Source organism: Siphateles boraxobius, unplaced genomic scaffold, assembly GCF_051911475.1.
Source record: "Siphateles boraxobius isolate OS27281-9 unplaced genomic scaffold, OSU_SipBor_1 55, whole genome shotgun sequence".
Lineage (NCBI taxonomy): Eukaryota > Metazoa > Chordata > Actinopteri > Cypriniformes > Leuciscidae > Siphateles > Siphateles boraxobius.
Window position 1 is genome coordinate 1,813,138 of NW_027509181.1, and position 16,072 is coordinate 1,829,209.

A 16,072-nucleotide genomic window follows, 5' to 3' on the forward strand; every position below is an offset into this window, starting at 1 on the left:
GGTGGTTGCTATGGTGTTGCTAGGGTGATTTAAGGTATTTTGGGTGGTTGCTAGGGTGTTCTGGGTGGTTGCTAGGCAGTTGCTAGGGTGTTCTGGGAGTTGCTAGGCAGTTGCTAGGGTGTTCTAGGGTATTTTGGGCGGTTGCTATGGTGTTGCTAGGGTGTTTTAAGGTATTTTGGGTGGTTGTTAGGGTGTTCTGGGTGGTTGCTAGGCAGTTGCTAGGGTGTTCTAGGGTATTTTGGGTGGTTGCTATGGTGTTGCTAGGGTGTTTTAAGGTATTTTGGGTGGTTGCTTGGGTGTTCTGGGTGGTTGCTATGGTGTTGCTAGGGTGTTCTACGCTATTTAGGATGGTTGCTAGGGTGTTCTAGGCTATTTTGGGTGGTTGCTATGGTGTTGCTAGGGTGTTTTAAGGTATTTTGGGTGGTTGCTAGGCAGTTGCTAGGGTGTTCTGGGTGGTTGCTATGGTGTTGCTAGGGTATTCTATGGTGTTTTGGATGGTTGTTATGGTGTTGCTAGGGTGTTGTATGGTATTTTGGGTGGTTGCTAGGCAGTTGCTAGGGTGTTCTGGGTGGTTGCTATGGTGAACTTTTTGTGAATTTAAAAGTTCATAAGTGTATGAATTTATGAAAATTCATAAGTGTATGAATTCATGAGTTTATAAGTTTATGAGTTTATGAGTTTAGAGTTTATAAGTTTAAATGAGTAAGAGTTCAGAGTTTATTAATTTATGAGTTTGAGTTCATAAGTGTATGAATTCATGAGTTTATAAGTGGACGAGTTTATAAGTTTATGAATTCATGAGTTCATAAGTGTATGAATTCATGAGTTATAAGTGGACGAGTTTATGAGTTTAGAGTTTATAAGTTTAAATGAGTAAGAGTTCAGAGTTTATTAATTTATGAGTTTGAGTTCATAAGAGTTTGAATTCATGAGTTCATAAGTGTATGAGTTTATAAGTTTATGAATTCATGAGTTCATAAGTGTATGAATTCATGAGTTATAAGTGTACGAGTTTATGAGTTTAGAGTTTATAAGTTTAAATTAGTAAGAGTTGAGAGTTTATTAATTTATGAGTTTGAGTTGATAAGTGTATGAATTTACGAGTTCATAAGTGTATGAATTCATGAGTTCATAAGTGAATGAATTCATGAGTTTATAAGTGTACGAGTTTATGAGTTTATATGTTTATGAGTTTAAAAGTGTATAAATTTATGAGATTATAAGTTTAAATGAGTAAGAGTTCAGAGTTTATTAATTTATGAGTTTAGATTTTATAAGTTTAAATGAGTAAGTGTCCAGTTTATTAATTTATGAGTTTAATAGTTTATGAGAGTTTATAAGAGTATGAGTTTATGAATTTAGAGTTTATGAGTTTAGAGTTTATTAGTTTAAATGAGTCTAAAAGTTCAATTTTAGAGTTTATTAATTTATTAAGTACAATAGTTAGATGAGTTTATTAGTTTAAATGAGTCTCAATGGCTCATATAGTATATAGAATGGCAGTTTGATTGAGTCTAGGGCTTCAAGGTATTTAGATTTGAAATTTTGACAGTTTGGGAGTTTGAAAATCTGAACATTCCGCAATGTAAAGTCAATGGGAGTTTTTTCCGACTTTGATCGTCATTTTTAGGAAAACCGTAAGTCCGATCAGTTAGAAAAGATATAGCATACCGAGTCAGAACAGTTTGAGTGTCCGTGCCGAGTTTGGAGTATGTGGAGTTAAAGCTCTAGGAGGAGTTAGAGTTGTAAATTTGAGTAAGAAGAATAATAATAACTAGAAAAAGTTCGTTGAGACAAACTTTAAGTTGGCTTGTGAAAGTTTGGACCAGAAAGTTTAAAGAATTTTAAAGAAGTTTGAAGTTTACATTAGTTTAATATGTAAATTAGTTTAAAGTGTAAATTAGTTTGAAGTTTAAAGTAATTTGAAGTTTAAATTAGTTTATAGTTTTAATTAGTTTAAAGTTTAAATAAGTTTAAATTAGTTTAAAGTTAAAAGTATTTAGAAGTTTAAATTAGTTTAAAGTTTAAAGTAGTTTGAAGTAGGTTGAAGTTTAAATTAGTTTATAGTTTAAATTAGTTTAAAGTTGAAATTTAGTTTGAATTTTAAAGCAGTTTGAAGTTTATATTAGTTGCTAGGGTGTTCTGGGTGGTTGCTAGGCAGTTGCTAGGGTGTTCTAGGGTATTTTGTGTGGTTGCTATGGTGTTGCTAGGGTGATTTAAGGTATTTTGGGTGGTTGCCCGGGTTTATAGTTTATATTAGTTGCTAGGGTGTTCTGGGTGGTTGCTAGGCAGTTGCTAGGGTGTTCTAGGGTATTTTGGGTGGTTGCTATGGTGTTGCTAGGGTGATTTAAGGTATTTTGGGTGGTTGCCAGGGTGTTCTGGGTGGTAGCTAGGCAGTTGCTATGGTGTATTGGGTGGTTGCTATGGTGTTGCTAGGGTGTTCTAGGCTTTTTTGGGTGGTTGCTATGGTGTTGCTAGGATGTTTAAAGGCATTTTTGGGGGTTGCTAGGGTGTTCTGGGTCGTTGCTATGGTGTTGCTAGGGTGTTCTACGGTATTTTGGTTGGTTGCTAGGGTGTTCTAGGTTATTTTGGTTGGTTGCTATGGTGTTGCTAGGGTGATTTAAGGTATTTTGGGTGGTTGCTAGGGTGTTCTGGGTGGTTGCTAGGCAGTTGCTAGGGTGTTCTGGGGGTTGCTATGCAGTTGCTAGGGTGCTCTAGCGCATTTTGGGTGGTTGCTATGGTGTTGCTAGGGTGTTTTAAGGTATTTTGGATGGTTGTTAGGTGTTCTGGGTGGTTGCTAGGCAGTTGCTATGGTGATTTAAGGTATTTTGGGTGGTTGCTAGGGTGTTCTGGTGGTTGCTAGGGCGTTGCTAGGGTGTTCTAGGGTATTTTGGGTGGTTGCTATGGTGTTGCTAGGGTGATTTAAGGTATTTTGGGTGGTTGCTAGGGTGTTCTGGGTGGTTGCTAGGCAGTTGCTAGGGTGATTTAAGGTATTTTGGTTGGTTGCTAGGGTGTTCTGGTGGTTGCTAGGGCGTTGCCAGGGTGTTCCAGGGTATTTTGGGTGGTTGCTATGGTGTTCTGGTGGTTGCTAGGGTGTTCTAGGGTATTTTGGGTGGTTGCTATGGTGTTGCTAGGGTGATTTAAGGTATTTTGGGTGGTTGCTAGGGTGTCCTGGGTGGTTGCTAGGCAGATTTAAGGTATTTTTGTTGGTTTCTAGGGTGTTCTGGTGGTTGCTAGGCAGTTGCTAGGGTGTTCTGGTGGTTGCTAGGGTGTTGCTAGGGTGTTCTAGGGTATTTTGGGTGGTTGCTATGGTGTTGCTAGGGTGATTTAAGGTATTTTGGGTGGTTGCTAGGGTGTTCTGGGTGGTTGCTAGGCAGTTGCTAGGGTGTTCTGGTGGTTGCTAGGGTGTTGCTAGGGTGTTCTAGGGTATTTTGGGTGGTTGCTATGGTGTTGCTAGGGTGATTTAAGGTATTTTGGGTGGTTGCTAGGGTGTTCTGGGTGGTTGCTAGGCAGTTGCTAGGGTGTTCTGGTGGTTGCTAGGGTGTTGCTAGGGTGTTCTAGGGTATTTTGGGTGGTTGCTATGGTGTTGCTAGGGTGATTTAAGGTATTTTGGGTGGTTGCTAGGGTGTTCTGGGTGGTTGCTAGGGTGTTCTAGAGCATTTTGGGTGGTTGCTATGGTGTTGCTAGGGTCTTTTAAGGTATTTTGGGTGGTTGCTAAAAAGAAAGAAAGATTGAAAGAAAGATTAGAAAGAAATAAAGATAGATAGAAAGATTAGTTAGAAAGAAAGAGAGAAAGAAAGAAAGAGAGATAGAAAGATTAGTTAGAAAGAAAGAAAGATTAGTTAGAAAGAAAGATTAGTTAGAATGAAAGAAAGTTAGAAAGTAAGATTAGTTAGAAAGAAAGAAAAAAAGAAAGATTGAAAGAAAGATTAGAAAGAAAGAAAGAAAGAAAGAAAGAAAGATAGAAAGAAAGATTAGTTAGAAAGAAATAGATTAGTTAGAAAAGAAAGAAAGAAAGAAAGAAAGAAAGAAAGATTAGTTAGAAAGAAAGATTAGAAAGAGAGATAGAAAGAAAGATAGAAAGATTAGTTAGAAAGAAAGAAAGATTAGTTAGAAAGAAAGAAAGATAGAAAGTAAAATTAGTTAGAAAGAAAGAAAGAAAGAAAGATAGAAAGATTAGTTAGGAAGAAAGAAATATAGAAAGATTATTTAGAAAGAAAGAGAGAAAGAAAGAGAGATAGAAAGATTGTGTTCATAAGTGTATGAATTTATGAGTTCATAAGTGTATGAGTTTATAAGTTTATGAATTCATGAGTTCATAAGTGTATGAATTCATGAGTTTATAAGTGTACGAGTTTATGAGTTTAGAGTTTATAAGTTTAAATGAGTAAGAGTTCAGAGTTTATTAATTTATGAGTTTGAGTTCATAAGAGTTTGAATTCATGAGTTTATAAGTGTATGAGTTTATAAGTGTATGAGTTTATGAGTTTAGAGTTTATAAGTTTAAATTAGTCTAAGAGTTCAAGTTTAGAGTTTATTAATTTATTATGAGTTTAAGAGTTTAAGTGTAGATAGATAAGTGTCATAGATATATGAGTTTATTAGTTTAAATGAGTCTCAATGGCTCATATAGTATATAGAATGGCAGTTTGATTCAGTCTAGGGCTTCAAGGTATTTAGATTTGAATTTTTGACAGTTGGGGAGTTTGAAAATCTGAACATTCCGCCATGTTAAGTCAATGGGAGTTTTTTCCGACTTTGATCGTCATTTTTAGGAAAACCGTAAGTCCGATCAGTTAGAAAAGATATAGCATACCGAGTCAGAACAGTCTGAGTGTCTGTGCCGAGTTTGGAGTATGTGGAGTTAAAGCTCTAGGAGGAGATAGAGTTGTAAAGAAAGAAAGAGAGATAGAAAGATTAGTTAGAAAGAAAGAAAGATTAGTTAGAAAGAAAGATTAGTTAGAATGAAAGAAAGTTAGAAAGTAAGATTAGTTAGAAAGAAAGAAAAAAAGAAAGATTGAAAGAAAGATTAGAAAGAAAGAAAGAAAGAAAGAAAGAAAGATAGAAAGAAAGATTAGTTAGAAAGAAATAGATTAGTTAGAAAAGAAAGAAAGAAAGAAAGAAAGAAAGAAAGATTAGTTAGAAAGAAAGATTAGAAAGAGAGATAGAAAGAAAGATAGAAAGATTAGTTAGAAAGAAAGAAAGATTAGTTAGAAAGAAAGAAAGATAGAAAGTAAAATTAGTTAGAAAGAAAGAAAGAAAGAAAGAAAGATAGAAAGATTAGTTAGGAAGAAAGAAATATAGAAAGATTATTTAGAAAGAAAGAGAGAAAGAAAGAGAGATAGAAAGATTGTGTTCATAAGTGTATGAATTTATGAGTTCATAAGTGTATGAGTTTATAAGTTTATGAATTCATGAGTTCATAAGTGTATGAATTCATGAGTTTATAAGTGTACGAGTTTATGAGTTTAGAGTTTATAAGTTTAAATGAGTAAGAGTTCAGAGTTTATTAATTTATGAGTTTGAGTTCATAAGAGTTTGAATTCATGAGTTTATAAGTGTATGAGTTTATAAGTGTATGAGTTTATGAGTTTAGAGTTTATAAGTTTAAATTAGTCTAAGAGTTCAAGTTTAGAGTTTATTAATTTATTATGAGTTTAAGAGTTTAAGTGTAGATAGATAAGTGTCATAGATATATGAGTTTATTAGTTTAAATGAGTCTCAATGGCTCATATAGTATATAGAATGGCAGTTTGATTCAGTCTAGGGCTTCAAGGTATTTAGATTTGAATTTTTGACAGTTGGGGAGTTTGAAAATCTGAACATTCCGCCATGTTAAGTCAATGGGAGTTTTTTCCGACTTTGATCGTCATTTTTAGGAAAACCGTAAGTCCGATCAGTTAGAAAAGATATAGCATACCGAGTCAGAACAGTCTGAGTGTCTGTGCCGAGTTTGGAGTATGTGGAGTTAAAGCTCTAGGAGGAGATAGAGTTGTAAATTTTTGACAGAATAATAATAATAATAACTAGAAAAAGTTCGTCGAGACAAACTTTAAGTTGGCTTGTGAAAGTTTGGACCAATAAGTTTGAAGAAGTTTAAATTAGTTTAAAGTTTAAATTAGTTTAAATTTTAAAGTAGTTTGAAGTTGAAATTAGTTTAAAGTTTAAAGTAGTTTAAAGTTTAAAGTTTAAAGTTTAAAGTTTTAATGGTTTAAAGTTTAAAGTAGTTTAAAGTTTGAAGTATAGTTTGAAGTAATTTAAAGTTGCTAGGGTGTTTCTAGTGGGTTGCTAAGGTGTTCTGGGTGGTTGCCTGGCGGTTGCTAAGGTATTTTAGGTGGTTGCTAGGGTGTTTTGGATGGTTGCTATGGTGTTGCTTGGGTGTTCTACGGTATTTTGGGTGGTTGCTATGGTGTTGCTAGGGCGTTTTAAGGTATTTTGGATGGTTGCCATGGTGTTCTGGGTGGTTGCTATGGTGTTGCTAAGGTGTTGTAAGGTATTTTGGGTGGTTGCTATGGTGTTCTGGGTGGTTGCTACGCAGTTGCTAGGGTGTTCTGGGGTTGCTAGGCAGTTGCTAGGGTGTTCTGGTGGTTGCTAGGGTGTTGCTAGGGTGTTCTAGGGTATTTTGGGTGGTTGCTATGGTGTTGCTAGGGTGATTTAAGGTATTTTGGGTGGTTGCTAGGGTGTTCTGGGTGGTTGCTAGGCAGTTTGCTAGGGTGTTCTGGTGGTTGCTAGGGTGTTGCTAGGGTGTTCTAGGGTATTTTGGGTGGTTGCTATGCAGTGCTAGGGTGATTTAAGGTATTTTAGGCGGTTGCTAGGGTGTTCTGGGTGGTTGCTATGCAGTTGCTAGGGTGTTCTGGTGGTTGCTAGGGTGTTGCTAGGGTGTTCTAGGGTATTTTGGGTGGTTGCTATGGTGTTGCTAGGGTGATTTAAGGTATTTTGGGTGGTTGCTAGGGTGTTCTGGGTGGTTGCTAGGCAGTTGCTAGGGTGTTCTGGTGGTTGCTAGGGTGTTCTAGGGTATTTTGGGTGGTTTTTTGGGTGGTTGCTATGGTGTTGCTAGGGTGTTTTAAGGTATTTTGGATGGTTGCCATGGTGTTCTGGGTGGTTGCTATGGTGTTGCTAAGGTGTTGTAAGGTATTTTGGGTGGTTGCTATGGTGTTCTGGGTGGTTGCTAGGCAGTTGCTAGGGTGTTCTGGGGTTGCTAGGCAGTTGCTAGGGTGTTCTGGTGGTTGCTAGGGTGTTGCTAGGGTGTTGCTAGGGTGTTCTAGGGTATTTTGGGTGGTTGCTATGGTCATTGCTATGGTGTTGCTAGGGTGATTTAAGGTATTTTGGGTGGTTGCTAGGGTGTTCTGGGTGGTTGCTAGGCAGTTGCTAGGGTGTTCTGGTGGTTGCTAGGGTGTTGCTAGGGTGTTCTAGGGTATTTTGGGTGGTTGCTATGGTGTTGCTAGGGTGATTTAAGGTATTTTGGGTGGTTGCTAGGGTGTTCTGGGTGGTTGCTATGCAGTTGCTAGGGTGTTCTGGTGGTTGCTAGGGTGTTGCTAGGGTGTTCTAGGGTATTTTGGGTGGTTGCTATGGTGTTGCTAGGGTGATTTAAGGTATTTTGGGTGGTTGCTAGGGTGTTCTAAGTGTATGAATTCATGAGTTCATAAGTGTATGAGTTTATAAGTTTATGAATTCATGAGTTCATAAGTGTATGAATTCATGAGTTTATAAGTGTACGAGTTTATGAGTTTAGAGTTTATAAGTTTAAATGAGTAAGAGTTCAGAGTTTATTAATTTATGAGTTTGAGTTCATAAGAGTTTGAATTCATGAGTTTATAAGTGTATGAGTTTATAAGTGTATGAGTTTATGAGTTTAGAGTTTATAAGTTTAAATTAGTCTAAGAGTTCAAGTTTAGAGTTTATTAATTTATTATGAGTTTAAGAGTTTAAGTGTAGATAGATAAGTGTAATAGATATATGAGTTTATTAGTTTAAATGAGTCTCAATGGCTCATATAGTATATAGAATGGCAGTTTGATTGAGTCTAGGGCTTCAAGGTATTTAGATTTGAAATTTTGACAGTTTGGGAGTTTGAAAATCTGAACATTCCGCAATGTAAAGTCAATGGGAGTTTTTTCCAACTTTGATCGTCATTTTTAGGAAAACCGTAAGTCCGATCAGTTAGAAAAGATATAGCATACCGAGTCAGAACAGTTTGAGTGTCCGTGCCGAGTTTGGAGTATGTGGAGTTAAAGCTCTAGGAGGAGTTAGAGTTGTAAATTTGAGTAAGAAGAATAATAATAATAATAATAAGTTTAAATAGGATTTCAGTAAGTTGGCTCTCACAAGCCAACTTAATAATAATAATAAGTTTAAGTACAATATCAGTAAGTTGGCTCTCACAAGCCAACTTAATAAGTTTAAGTACAATATCAGTAAGTTGGCTCTCACAAGCCAACTTAATAATAAGTTTAAATAGGATTTCAGTAAGTTGGCTTTCACAAGCCAACTTAAAAAGACCACGCGTTCGATCTACGTCAGAGCATCAGAGCGTCCACGAATCTTTCCACGGCGTCGCTGACAGGGCGTCGAGAGCGAATTTTGCCGCTCTCGCCGGCGGCGGTGTGAACGTACAGTCAGGGAAACACATGGCTGCAGGTTAATCTGTTGAGAAGACTGTTGCAATCTGTTATGAAGTTGGGGCAAAATTAATTATTTATATGGGCCACAAAACGAGCATTACAATATGATACATTGTAACGTTATTAAAGGGAGTGTGTAAAATGGAAATGGAAATGGTATTTTTGTAAAAAATAAATGCCAACGTGGCTAATTTATATGACATTATAACCTCACGTTATAACTTTGCATGTATGTATTTTCATATTTGTTTTACTTTACATTTTCACCCGAGTACAAACTATGAAGATAGATTTTATTGTAGGTTTTCATTAAGTAAGCTATCTGTTTATTTTAATGTTACAGACATGTTCTGTCAATATTATCTCTCCTGTTTAGTTTGTTGAAAAAATGAGTGGTTTGGATTTTGATGCTGAAGATTTGGAGTTGGAGGAAGAGCTTCAGGATGTTAACAGAGTTCTTGGGGTTTTGGAGGTAAGTTAAGTGTTGCATTATGGTAAAACGTTGAAGAAAATTATTTTACACCTAAATTATTAACTCATTATTTTGAGTGTTGCGTTTTGGTGTCTTGTTAAATTACACAGAGTGAGGCTCAGAAGGAACTCAAGGCACAGAAGGAACTCAAGGCACAGAGGGAACACAACCCAACCCCTGTCCAATGGAAGAAGCGTGACAGGCATGGGTTTGTTATTCCTAAAAGGTCTTCATCCAGTAGGAAAACCAGTGGAATGTCATCTGGTTAGTAGTCCTACTTATCTTTCACGTTTCTGTTTACTTAACAATTTTCATTACTAAATTTGTCTCAATGTCATTTTCAGCGCCAACTACCAAACAACATCAGCGCACTGTGACAGGTAAAGCAAAAACACATTTTGTGATTAATGAAAAATGAATAAAGATTGATATAAACATGGTTTTAATCTCCGTAACCTTATTAAAGTCTGTGTAAATGAGGTTCAAAGTTTCAGATTGTCTTTTTTCTCTCCTTATGTCATGTTGAAGTTGCAGTCTCAGCAGCAATACCATCAGTTAATAAAACAGAGCAAATGTTATTGTCAGAATTGTACTGAAAACTGATAGCTGATACTGATAACTTATAAAGCCTGCATGTCTTTGCCACTTGTATTTCCTTAAAAAAAAATTGTGAACAGAACAGCCCAGATGTGCGGCACCTACTGATGTTGTTGGCAGTGTCAACCTAACAAAAGGTACATAATTAAAGCATAGTGTATTGTAATTGCCTGGATAGATTATACTATATACTATATAATACTTTATTACATGACTTGGTAGAATTCCATTATAAAATGCGGTCTGTTATTTCTTGATAACAGACGCTGCTAAGTATAACAGACCGTTGCCATTAAAAACAGCGCGTTGCCATGGACGCAGTTCTGAGAAGGAACGGACTATTTTCTTTAGCAATACAATCGTTTTTAAATCAATAAACTCCTTTTTAAATCAATATTTTGTGTCAAATTATTGATTTATTTGGTAGGTAGCCATGTAATAAGCGGGATAATGTATAGTGAGGCGATTGTTATAGCGAATACAAACCCTTCAGGCTGATTTAAAACCCCTCCGCTGCGCGTCGGGCTCATAATCAGCCTGCCGGGTTTGTATTCGCTATAACAACCGCCTCACTATACATTATCCCTTACATATTAGTTTGGATGTAATTTCTTGACAGTTTTAAGTTTATGTAGAAATGTATGAGCTGTTGTCAATTTGAAACAATAGAGTTGGTTTATTGGCTAAGTTTATTTATTTCATTCTTTTTCTGTTAGGATCTGAAACTGATGTGCTTCGTCAGGAGCTCCTTGAGCTGCTTGAGGATGGAGTAGACATTACATTAGAGGATACAGCAGTGACTTGTGAGGTATCTCCTGAGTCAGCTGCTACTGACTGGGAGATCAGAAACAAAGTCTCCTCACAAAAGTGGAAAGAGGCCAGGCCATGTCTTGTTGAAAATATGCTGGCTACCCAAGATCCGCATCCACATTGTGGGTGCCAGTGTGGCAAACAAGCTGTTGTGAGGTGTCTGGACTGCCTGCCTTTCCCGTTCCTTTGTGAGGACTGTGATACTGCTGTTCATTCACGCTTTGTCTTGCACAACAGAGAGTTACTAACTGGAGGGTTTTTGCAACCTTTGTCAGAGTTGCGCCAGCAAACGGGTAGGACCATTTCCAAGTATTATGCCTAACTATGTATGAAACGTGTTATTCCTGTTACTGGATTCACATTAAGAAACCAAATGTTGATGTTTTTCAAATTCTCTATGCAATGCATATTTTTAGTTGAAAAATAGTTAATATTTGCAGAACAAGTTAGTGTGTGTGCTTTGTTTGGGTATCTAAACAATACACAATTTCATTTTTTTTTGATAGCACGACTGTTACCTATACAGAGACCAGATCGTGTGTGTGGCTGTTCAACAGGCAACATTCATGTGTCACTTTGCAGAAATGTGGCTGTCATTACCATAAATGGTAAGTGGACATTTTACACATGGTAGCTTCGCTTTAATCTTGAGAAGCTGCAGAGTTGCAGTCTCTATTATTTAGTCACTGTAACTTACCCTGTACACTTACAGCTAAACTGAGGCATATTGTTGACATTCCATCTTGTTGTTCAAGATTACTCATCATGCAGGGGGTTTTGCCCAATTTCACTGTGGGTGTATGTGTGTTAATGTATCATCCATGCGGTATTTTGTTGTAATGCACAAGCACGACAAGGTGCCAGTACCTACATTTCAAGTGCATTATCATGTGTTTTCCGCAACATCTTCTTGCAATCTTTTCCTATAACCATTTAAACTTATCAGAAAGAGGGAATTAGAAACAACGGCCTGTTTCCTTCTTCTGTTGAGGTAAATTAACAGTATTAATTAATTTATTAATTTGAATTAATGCTCCCTACAGGCAGCTACAACCTTGTATTGCCAGCTGTGAGTTGCACCAGTTGTTGCCTAACATGGCCCCCCACCAATTAAGCTTATCCAGCGTGATGGATACTGGCCAGGCACCATGAATTTCTGCACCCTGTATACCACTGATGTCTTTCAGTCTTTCTATGACCTTAAGATGGCCGCACCAGGTGTATCACATAAGGCGTACATCAAAATGCTTGATGAAAGAACAGAGCTTCAAATGTTTAGTAGCCAAATCCGGTTAAGGAGCCAAAACGTAGAAATTTCAATATGAAATTGTATTTTTTAAATTATGCATTAGATATATGGGTTAAGTTAACTGGTAGCCCATGTCAATAGTGTATGAAAAATGGACATTGTTTGTTTGAACAGCTCTCATTGTATTGTTTCAGCACTTCAGAGCCTGGCAACTTTGAAGGTGTCTTTATTCAGAAAGATGAGGAGGTTGCTGAGTTTGTTGACAACATCCACAGACAAACAAATCATGCAAGTTTCAATATTTGTTTTTTTCTCACTGTTGACTTGAAACTATTTACTTTAAGTACAATAACATAATCATAGAGACTTATTTTTCATTAAAGAGTCAGTTAACAAGAACAGAAAGTGTAACCTGTGCAGTAAATTACTGATATTTCTTAGACTTGCTTGGTTTAGGCTTCTCCAGGGTTTAATGTCTTATTAAAATTATTACTTTAAGGTAGGAAAGGCATACCTGAAAACTTTATGAAGTTCAGATTGAATCTCTCTATCTATTTCAAAAGGACAGTGATTACTTTTTATATCCATACATTTGGAGGTTCCATACGTGTTAAACTAGTTTATCCTAGTTCTGCAAACAGAACACATCATCCAGTCATGTAACTTTGAGAACCTGTTGACAGTCACAATTCTTAGAGGGTTTTAAAAATTAATTTAGTTTTATGTTATAATCTTTGAATTTATAGATCTCAGGAAAAGGGTCATGTGGATCTTCAAGTTGGAGAGCAGCTAAGGAGTCTTCAAGGAAAAACACCAGCAAATTGGACGAGGAAGGGCTTGATATTGCTGTCTGTCGCCATGGAGTCCTCCTTGGAGCATTAAACATGTATCGAGGGAAGATTTTTGCCTACCCTCTTTTCCTCCAAAAGACGTTAGCTGAAAATGCCCCAGGAAACTTCACATTCCTTTGCTCTGATGTGGCATGCAAATATTTCCCATATTTGTCCAAGGTGGCTCAGCAATGCCCTGAGATGAGGAAGCTCCTGTCCATGCGTCCTTTCCTGTCTGTAATGCATGCAAAGGCTCACACTGGGAAATGCGAGGTACATTGCAACTTTAATGACTAAGTTAGTAGTCATTTGAGTCATTGAGTCCTTTAGAAATAACATTTATTGTACACACTTCTTATTAGATCAAATGGGGAGGCGCTTTTCAGGAAGGAGCAGGCTGAACAATTGGAGAAGAGGTTGAGCAAGTGAACAGTTTCTTGTCCAGGGCAGCAATCACGACCAAGTACATGTCCAAAGCAGGTGTGTGTGTGTATTTGTGTATTTGTGTGCATGTAGGAAGTGGGCCTTGTTGTTTTTAATTTGTACTGACATTGAATTCAGGAAGAACAAACATGCTGACTCTTCTGGCTTCCGGGTGGAATAAAAAGAAAGTCAAGAATATGGGCCGCACTTTAAGCCAGAGATACGCCAAGGTACATTTTTCAACAGTGATGTTGATATCATAATGAAAAATACACAAAAATAATGTACATGCATACATGAAAGGACATTTGTTATTGTAGACTGTAAGGATGCACAAAGAACAAGTGGACATCCTGAATGCTACCAAAGATGAGCTTGGTGTAGATGAGTTGGCTTATTGATAGGTTTCATTGTTTGCTTTATCGGCTCATTTGCATGAAATTATGTTATATTATATTAATTATATAGCGCACACTGTATAGTGGTCTTGTCATTGAAAGTCCTGGGAAGGTTATGGGGTTACACAACGGAGCCGACGTGAACCATAGGTTTACCCTAATTATGCTTAAAGAAAAATTATTGCTGAATTTAATAGAATGATTTTGGTTATGTGTATACTCAATAATGTGACTCTGATTTAGAAACTGATCCAGGTGATGGCAGCCTTGGGGCATTACAGGCACGAATAGAGGAGCTAGCAGTCATCATCAAAGTGCGAACCCAAAATCTTTACAAACAAACTGGTAGGTCACAGTTGCAGACATTTGACACTTTCCTAGTTAGAAAAGACACATGGTAACCTATACAGGAGTTCACAAAAACCCCAAAAATCTGATCCAGGTTGGTTAAAGGAATAAAATGCACATTTTCCAAAAATGAAACTCTGCTGAAAGTGTCACAATTGGGATTTGATTCTAAATACATACATACTCTGACTTTTTTGTTGTTGCTGATAGCAACAAGAGGCGTCACAAGATTCGAAAAGTAATTCTTGATGAGAAAAAACGCTTGGCAGCGACCATTTGTGAGTACAACAACTTGGCTGAACCATCTGAGCAAATTGTGTCCACTGATGCCAGTGTCCAGACTGATGCATGGCTTTGGAACAATATAAGTGAAAGTAAGTTCTCCATTAAATAAAATCTATATCTGAGCACTTCTTGCATAATGTTATTTGTATTAATTCAAAGAAAAAAACTTCTAACTCTAATGTCTTCTGTTTTTATGTTGATAAATAGAAGCTGCTGCAGAGCTTCACACCAAAAGAACAGTGTTCGAGAAGATTATGGCTGTGCGACGCCTGAAGGAGGAGGAAATTATTATCTGTAAAGAGATGCAGCAACACTGGACAGCAATGAAGGCACAATCTATGATGCTGGCAACTCTCTCCTCAAACTGTAAGTGCTATTTTTTTTTTTTTACTGATCCCCTCCACTGAAAGTGTGTATGTCTCCTGAAATATCAGATCTGGACTATACTAATTTGTATCTGCAAAATGTGTCACTAGAGTTTTTTTTTTTTCAGTTTTTTTTTCTTCACATTCTTCTACTGAAAGGGAAATGTCTGCTTACTTTCCTGAAATCTAAAATTCAAACATAAACCAGGCAAACTAGATTAGGTACGTAATAAATCCAACAGGCTGTCACAGTCTAGCAAATATCAGTGTCCAAAGTACTCAACCTCCAGTACTGAGCAGACAGAACAGATAGCAATAGCTTGCACCAGCAAGTGTTGACTGTTGACAGTTTTTTATTTATTTATTTATTTATTTTATTTTATTTTTTAGAAAAAACTGCCCCCTGAAGCTTGTATCTAAATTTCATTTCACAACCCTGTTGTAATATGACTATTGAAATCTACTTTGTAAATACTTATTAAAGTGTCATTGTTGACTTTAAGAATAGTGTGTTTATGATAATATGAAAATCTTTTGTTTTTACAGCCTTTTTTGCTGACCAGTCTGAGGATGCACAAAGAGGACTACAGTGTCTGGTTCTTCAAAAACAAACTGAACTGAAAGCAGAAATGGTAAAAGTCAAGGCCTTTTACAGGAGAATCCTTAGCCATCAACCACTTCTGGAAATGGACTCGTTGGAGGAGATGTCAGAAGATGATGCAGCTGACTTGGATTCCAGCACTTCTGAGGAAGACTAATTGTTTATTATGTCTAATGTGAATTATTTACTGTGTTGCCTAGGTTCATAGTTTCTGACACTGAACTTTGCTTACCATGATGTACTGAAAGTAAATTCCACAGACCTTGGTTGTGTAGTCATTAAAAGATGAAAGAGGCGTGTGTTTTCACCTTGTCAGTATATTTTCTATGTCATGATGCCATGTTGCAGATTAATTGATTAGTCTAACTACCAGTCTGATTTTCCTGAGCTATGAACTGACCTGGCAATCGACCCCCAAAAAAACTTGGTTAAGACTTGATGTTATTGAACAATAAACACACTTTGTCTAGATGTTATCTCTGCCTTTCTAAATACTTGGTATAGCCAACTGTGGGAAATGTTCTATATAATTGTTTCTATTACCATGTTTTTGAAAGGACACATTTGTAAACAATGCTTGGGCTCAAAATGTTTAAATGAGGAGTAGGCCCTACTAGTACTATTTTCAATTTGTAAAAAAACAATGGGGAAGTTACTCTACCCACAATGATATCTGACCATGTTTTCAGTCATTTTTATAGAACAATATCTACATAGTTCAAATATTTTACAATCAAAATAATAACTGAAATTAACATCATAAAGCAGACGTACTGCCTACAGTCTATGACTGTGCCACATATATTATTTTGGCATGTCAGTGATTTGTTATTGTCAGAGATCCGGGGGCACGTTCAATCTCTGATTTATACTTCTGAGTCGAGTCAATGTACCTTCACAAAAATGTAACGTCGCGGCGACGCGCGCGTACGGTACTTAGCCCATGGCGCGGGGAGTTTTTCACTCTTTCCCTTGGCTGATATTCACTTACGTTTTTGCTAAAATGACTTGAATCAACCGCGATATTTACTTTAAGTTAACAGCAATCGTGCTATTTCGATAGATGCCGTGTA

At 36.8% G+C, this 16,072-nt stretch overlaps 2 protein-coding genes and 1 long non-coding RNA gene across 3 annotated transcripts; all 3 read left to right on the plus strand.

The window, feature by feature from the left end:
* Positions 1–8,961: 8,961 nt before the first annotated feature.
* Positions 8,962–10,822, plus strand: LOC143714523 (uncharacterized). The gene is made up of 5 exons (XM_077205757.1): positions 8,962–9,093; positions 9,204–9,357; positions 9,438–9,473; positions 9,771–9,827; positions 10,407–10,822. Exons 1-5 carry the CDS (start codon positions 9,010–9,012, stop codon positions 10,820–10,822), a joined length of 747 nt encoding a protein of 248 aa, XP_077061872.1. The 5' UTR covers positions 8,962–9,009.
* Positions 10,823–12,679: 1,857 nt separating this feature from the next.
* LOC143714551 (uncharacterized) lies at positions 12,680–13,390 on the plus strand. Its single transcript, XR_013195532.1, has 4 exons — positions 12,680–12,852; positions 12,942–13,059; positions 13,141–13,232; positions 13,323–13,390. It is a non-coding gene; the product is annotated as an uncharacterized LOC143714551 (long non-coding RNA).
* Positions 13,391–13,648: 258 nt separating this feature from the next.
* Positions 13,649–15,475, plus strand: LOC143714552 (uncharacterized). The gene is made up of 4 exons (XM_077205777.1): positions 13,649–13,749; positions 13,959–14,122; positions 14,244–14,399; positions 14,945–15,475. The coding sequence occupies exons 3-4, from the start codon at positions 14,288–14,290 to the stop codon at positions 15,154–15,156; spliced, it is 324 nt and encodes a 107-aa protein (XP_077061892.1). The 5' UTR covers positions 13,649–13,749; positions 13,959–14,122; positions 14,244–14,287; the 3' UTR covers positions 15,157–15,475.
* Positions 15,476–16,072: the final 597 nt, after the last annotated feature.

Bases quoted from the DNA above. Each gene is read 5' to 3' on its own strand.
- LOC143714523 (XM_077205757.1), top strand. From the start codon at position 9,010: ATGAGTGGTTTGGATTTTGATGCTGAAGATTTGGAGTTGGAGGAAGAG. The intron at 9,094-9,203 runs GTAAGTTAAGTG...TAAATTACACAG, and splicing joins GAGTTCTTGGGGTTTTGGAG to AGTGAGGCTCAGAAGGAACT. The intron at 9,474-9,770 runs GTAAAGCAAAAA...AATTGTGAACAG, and splicing joins ACATCAGCGCACTGTGACAG to AACAGCCCAGATGTGCGGCA.
- LOC143714552 (XM_077205777.1), top strand. From the start codon at position 14,288: ATGGCTGTGCGACGCCTGAAGGAGGAGGAAATTATTATCTGTAAAGAG. The intron at 14,400-14,944 runs GTAAGTGCTATT...TTGTTTTTACAG, and splicing joins GGCAACTCTCTCCTCAAACT to CCTTTTTTGCTGACCAGTCT.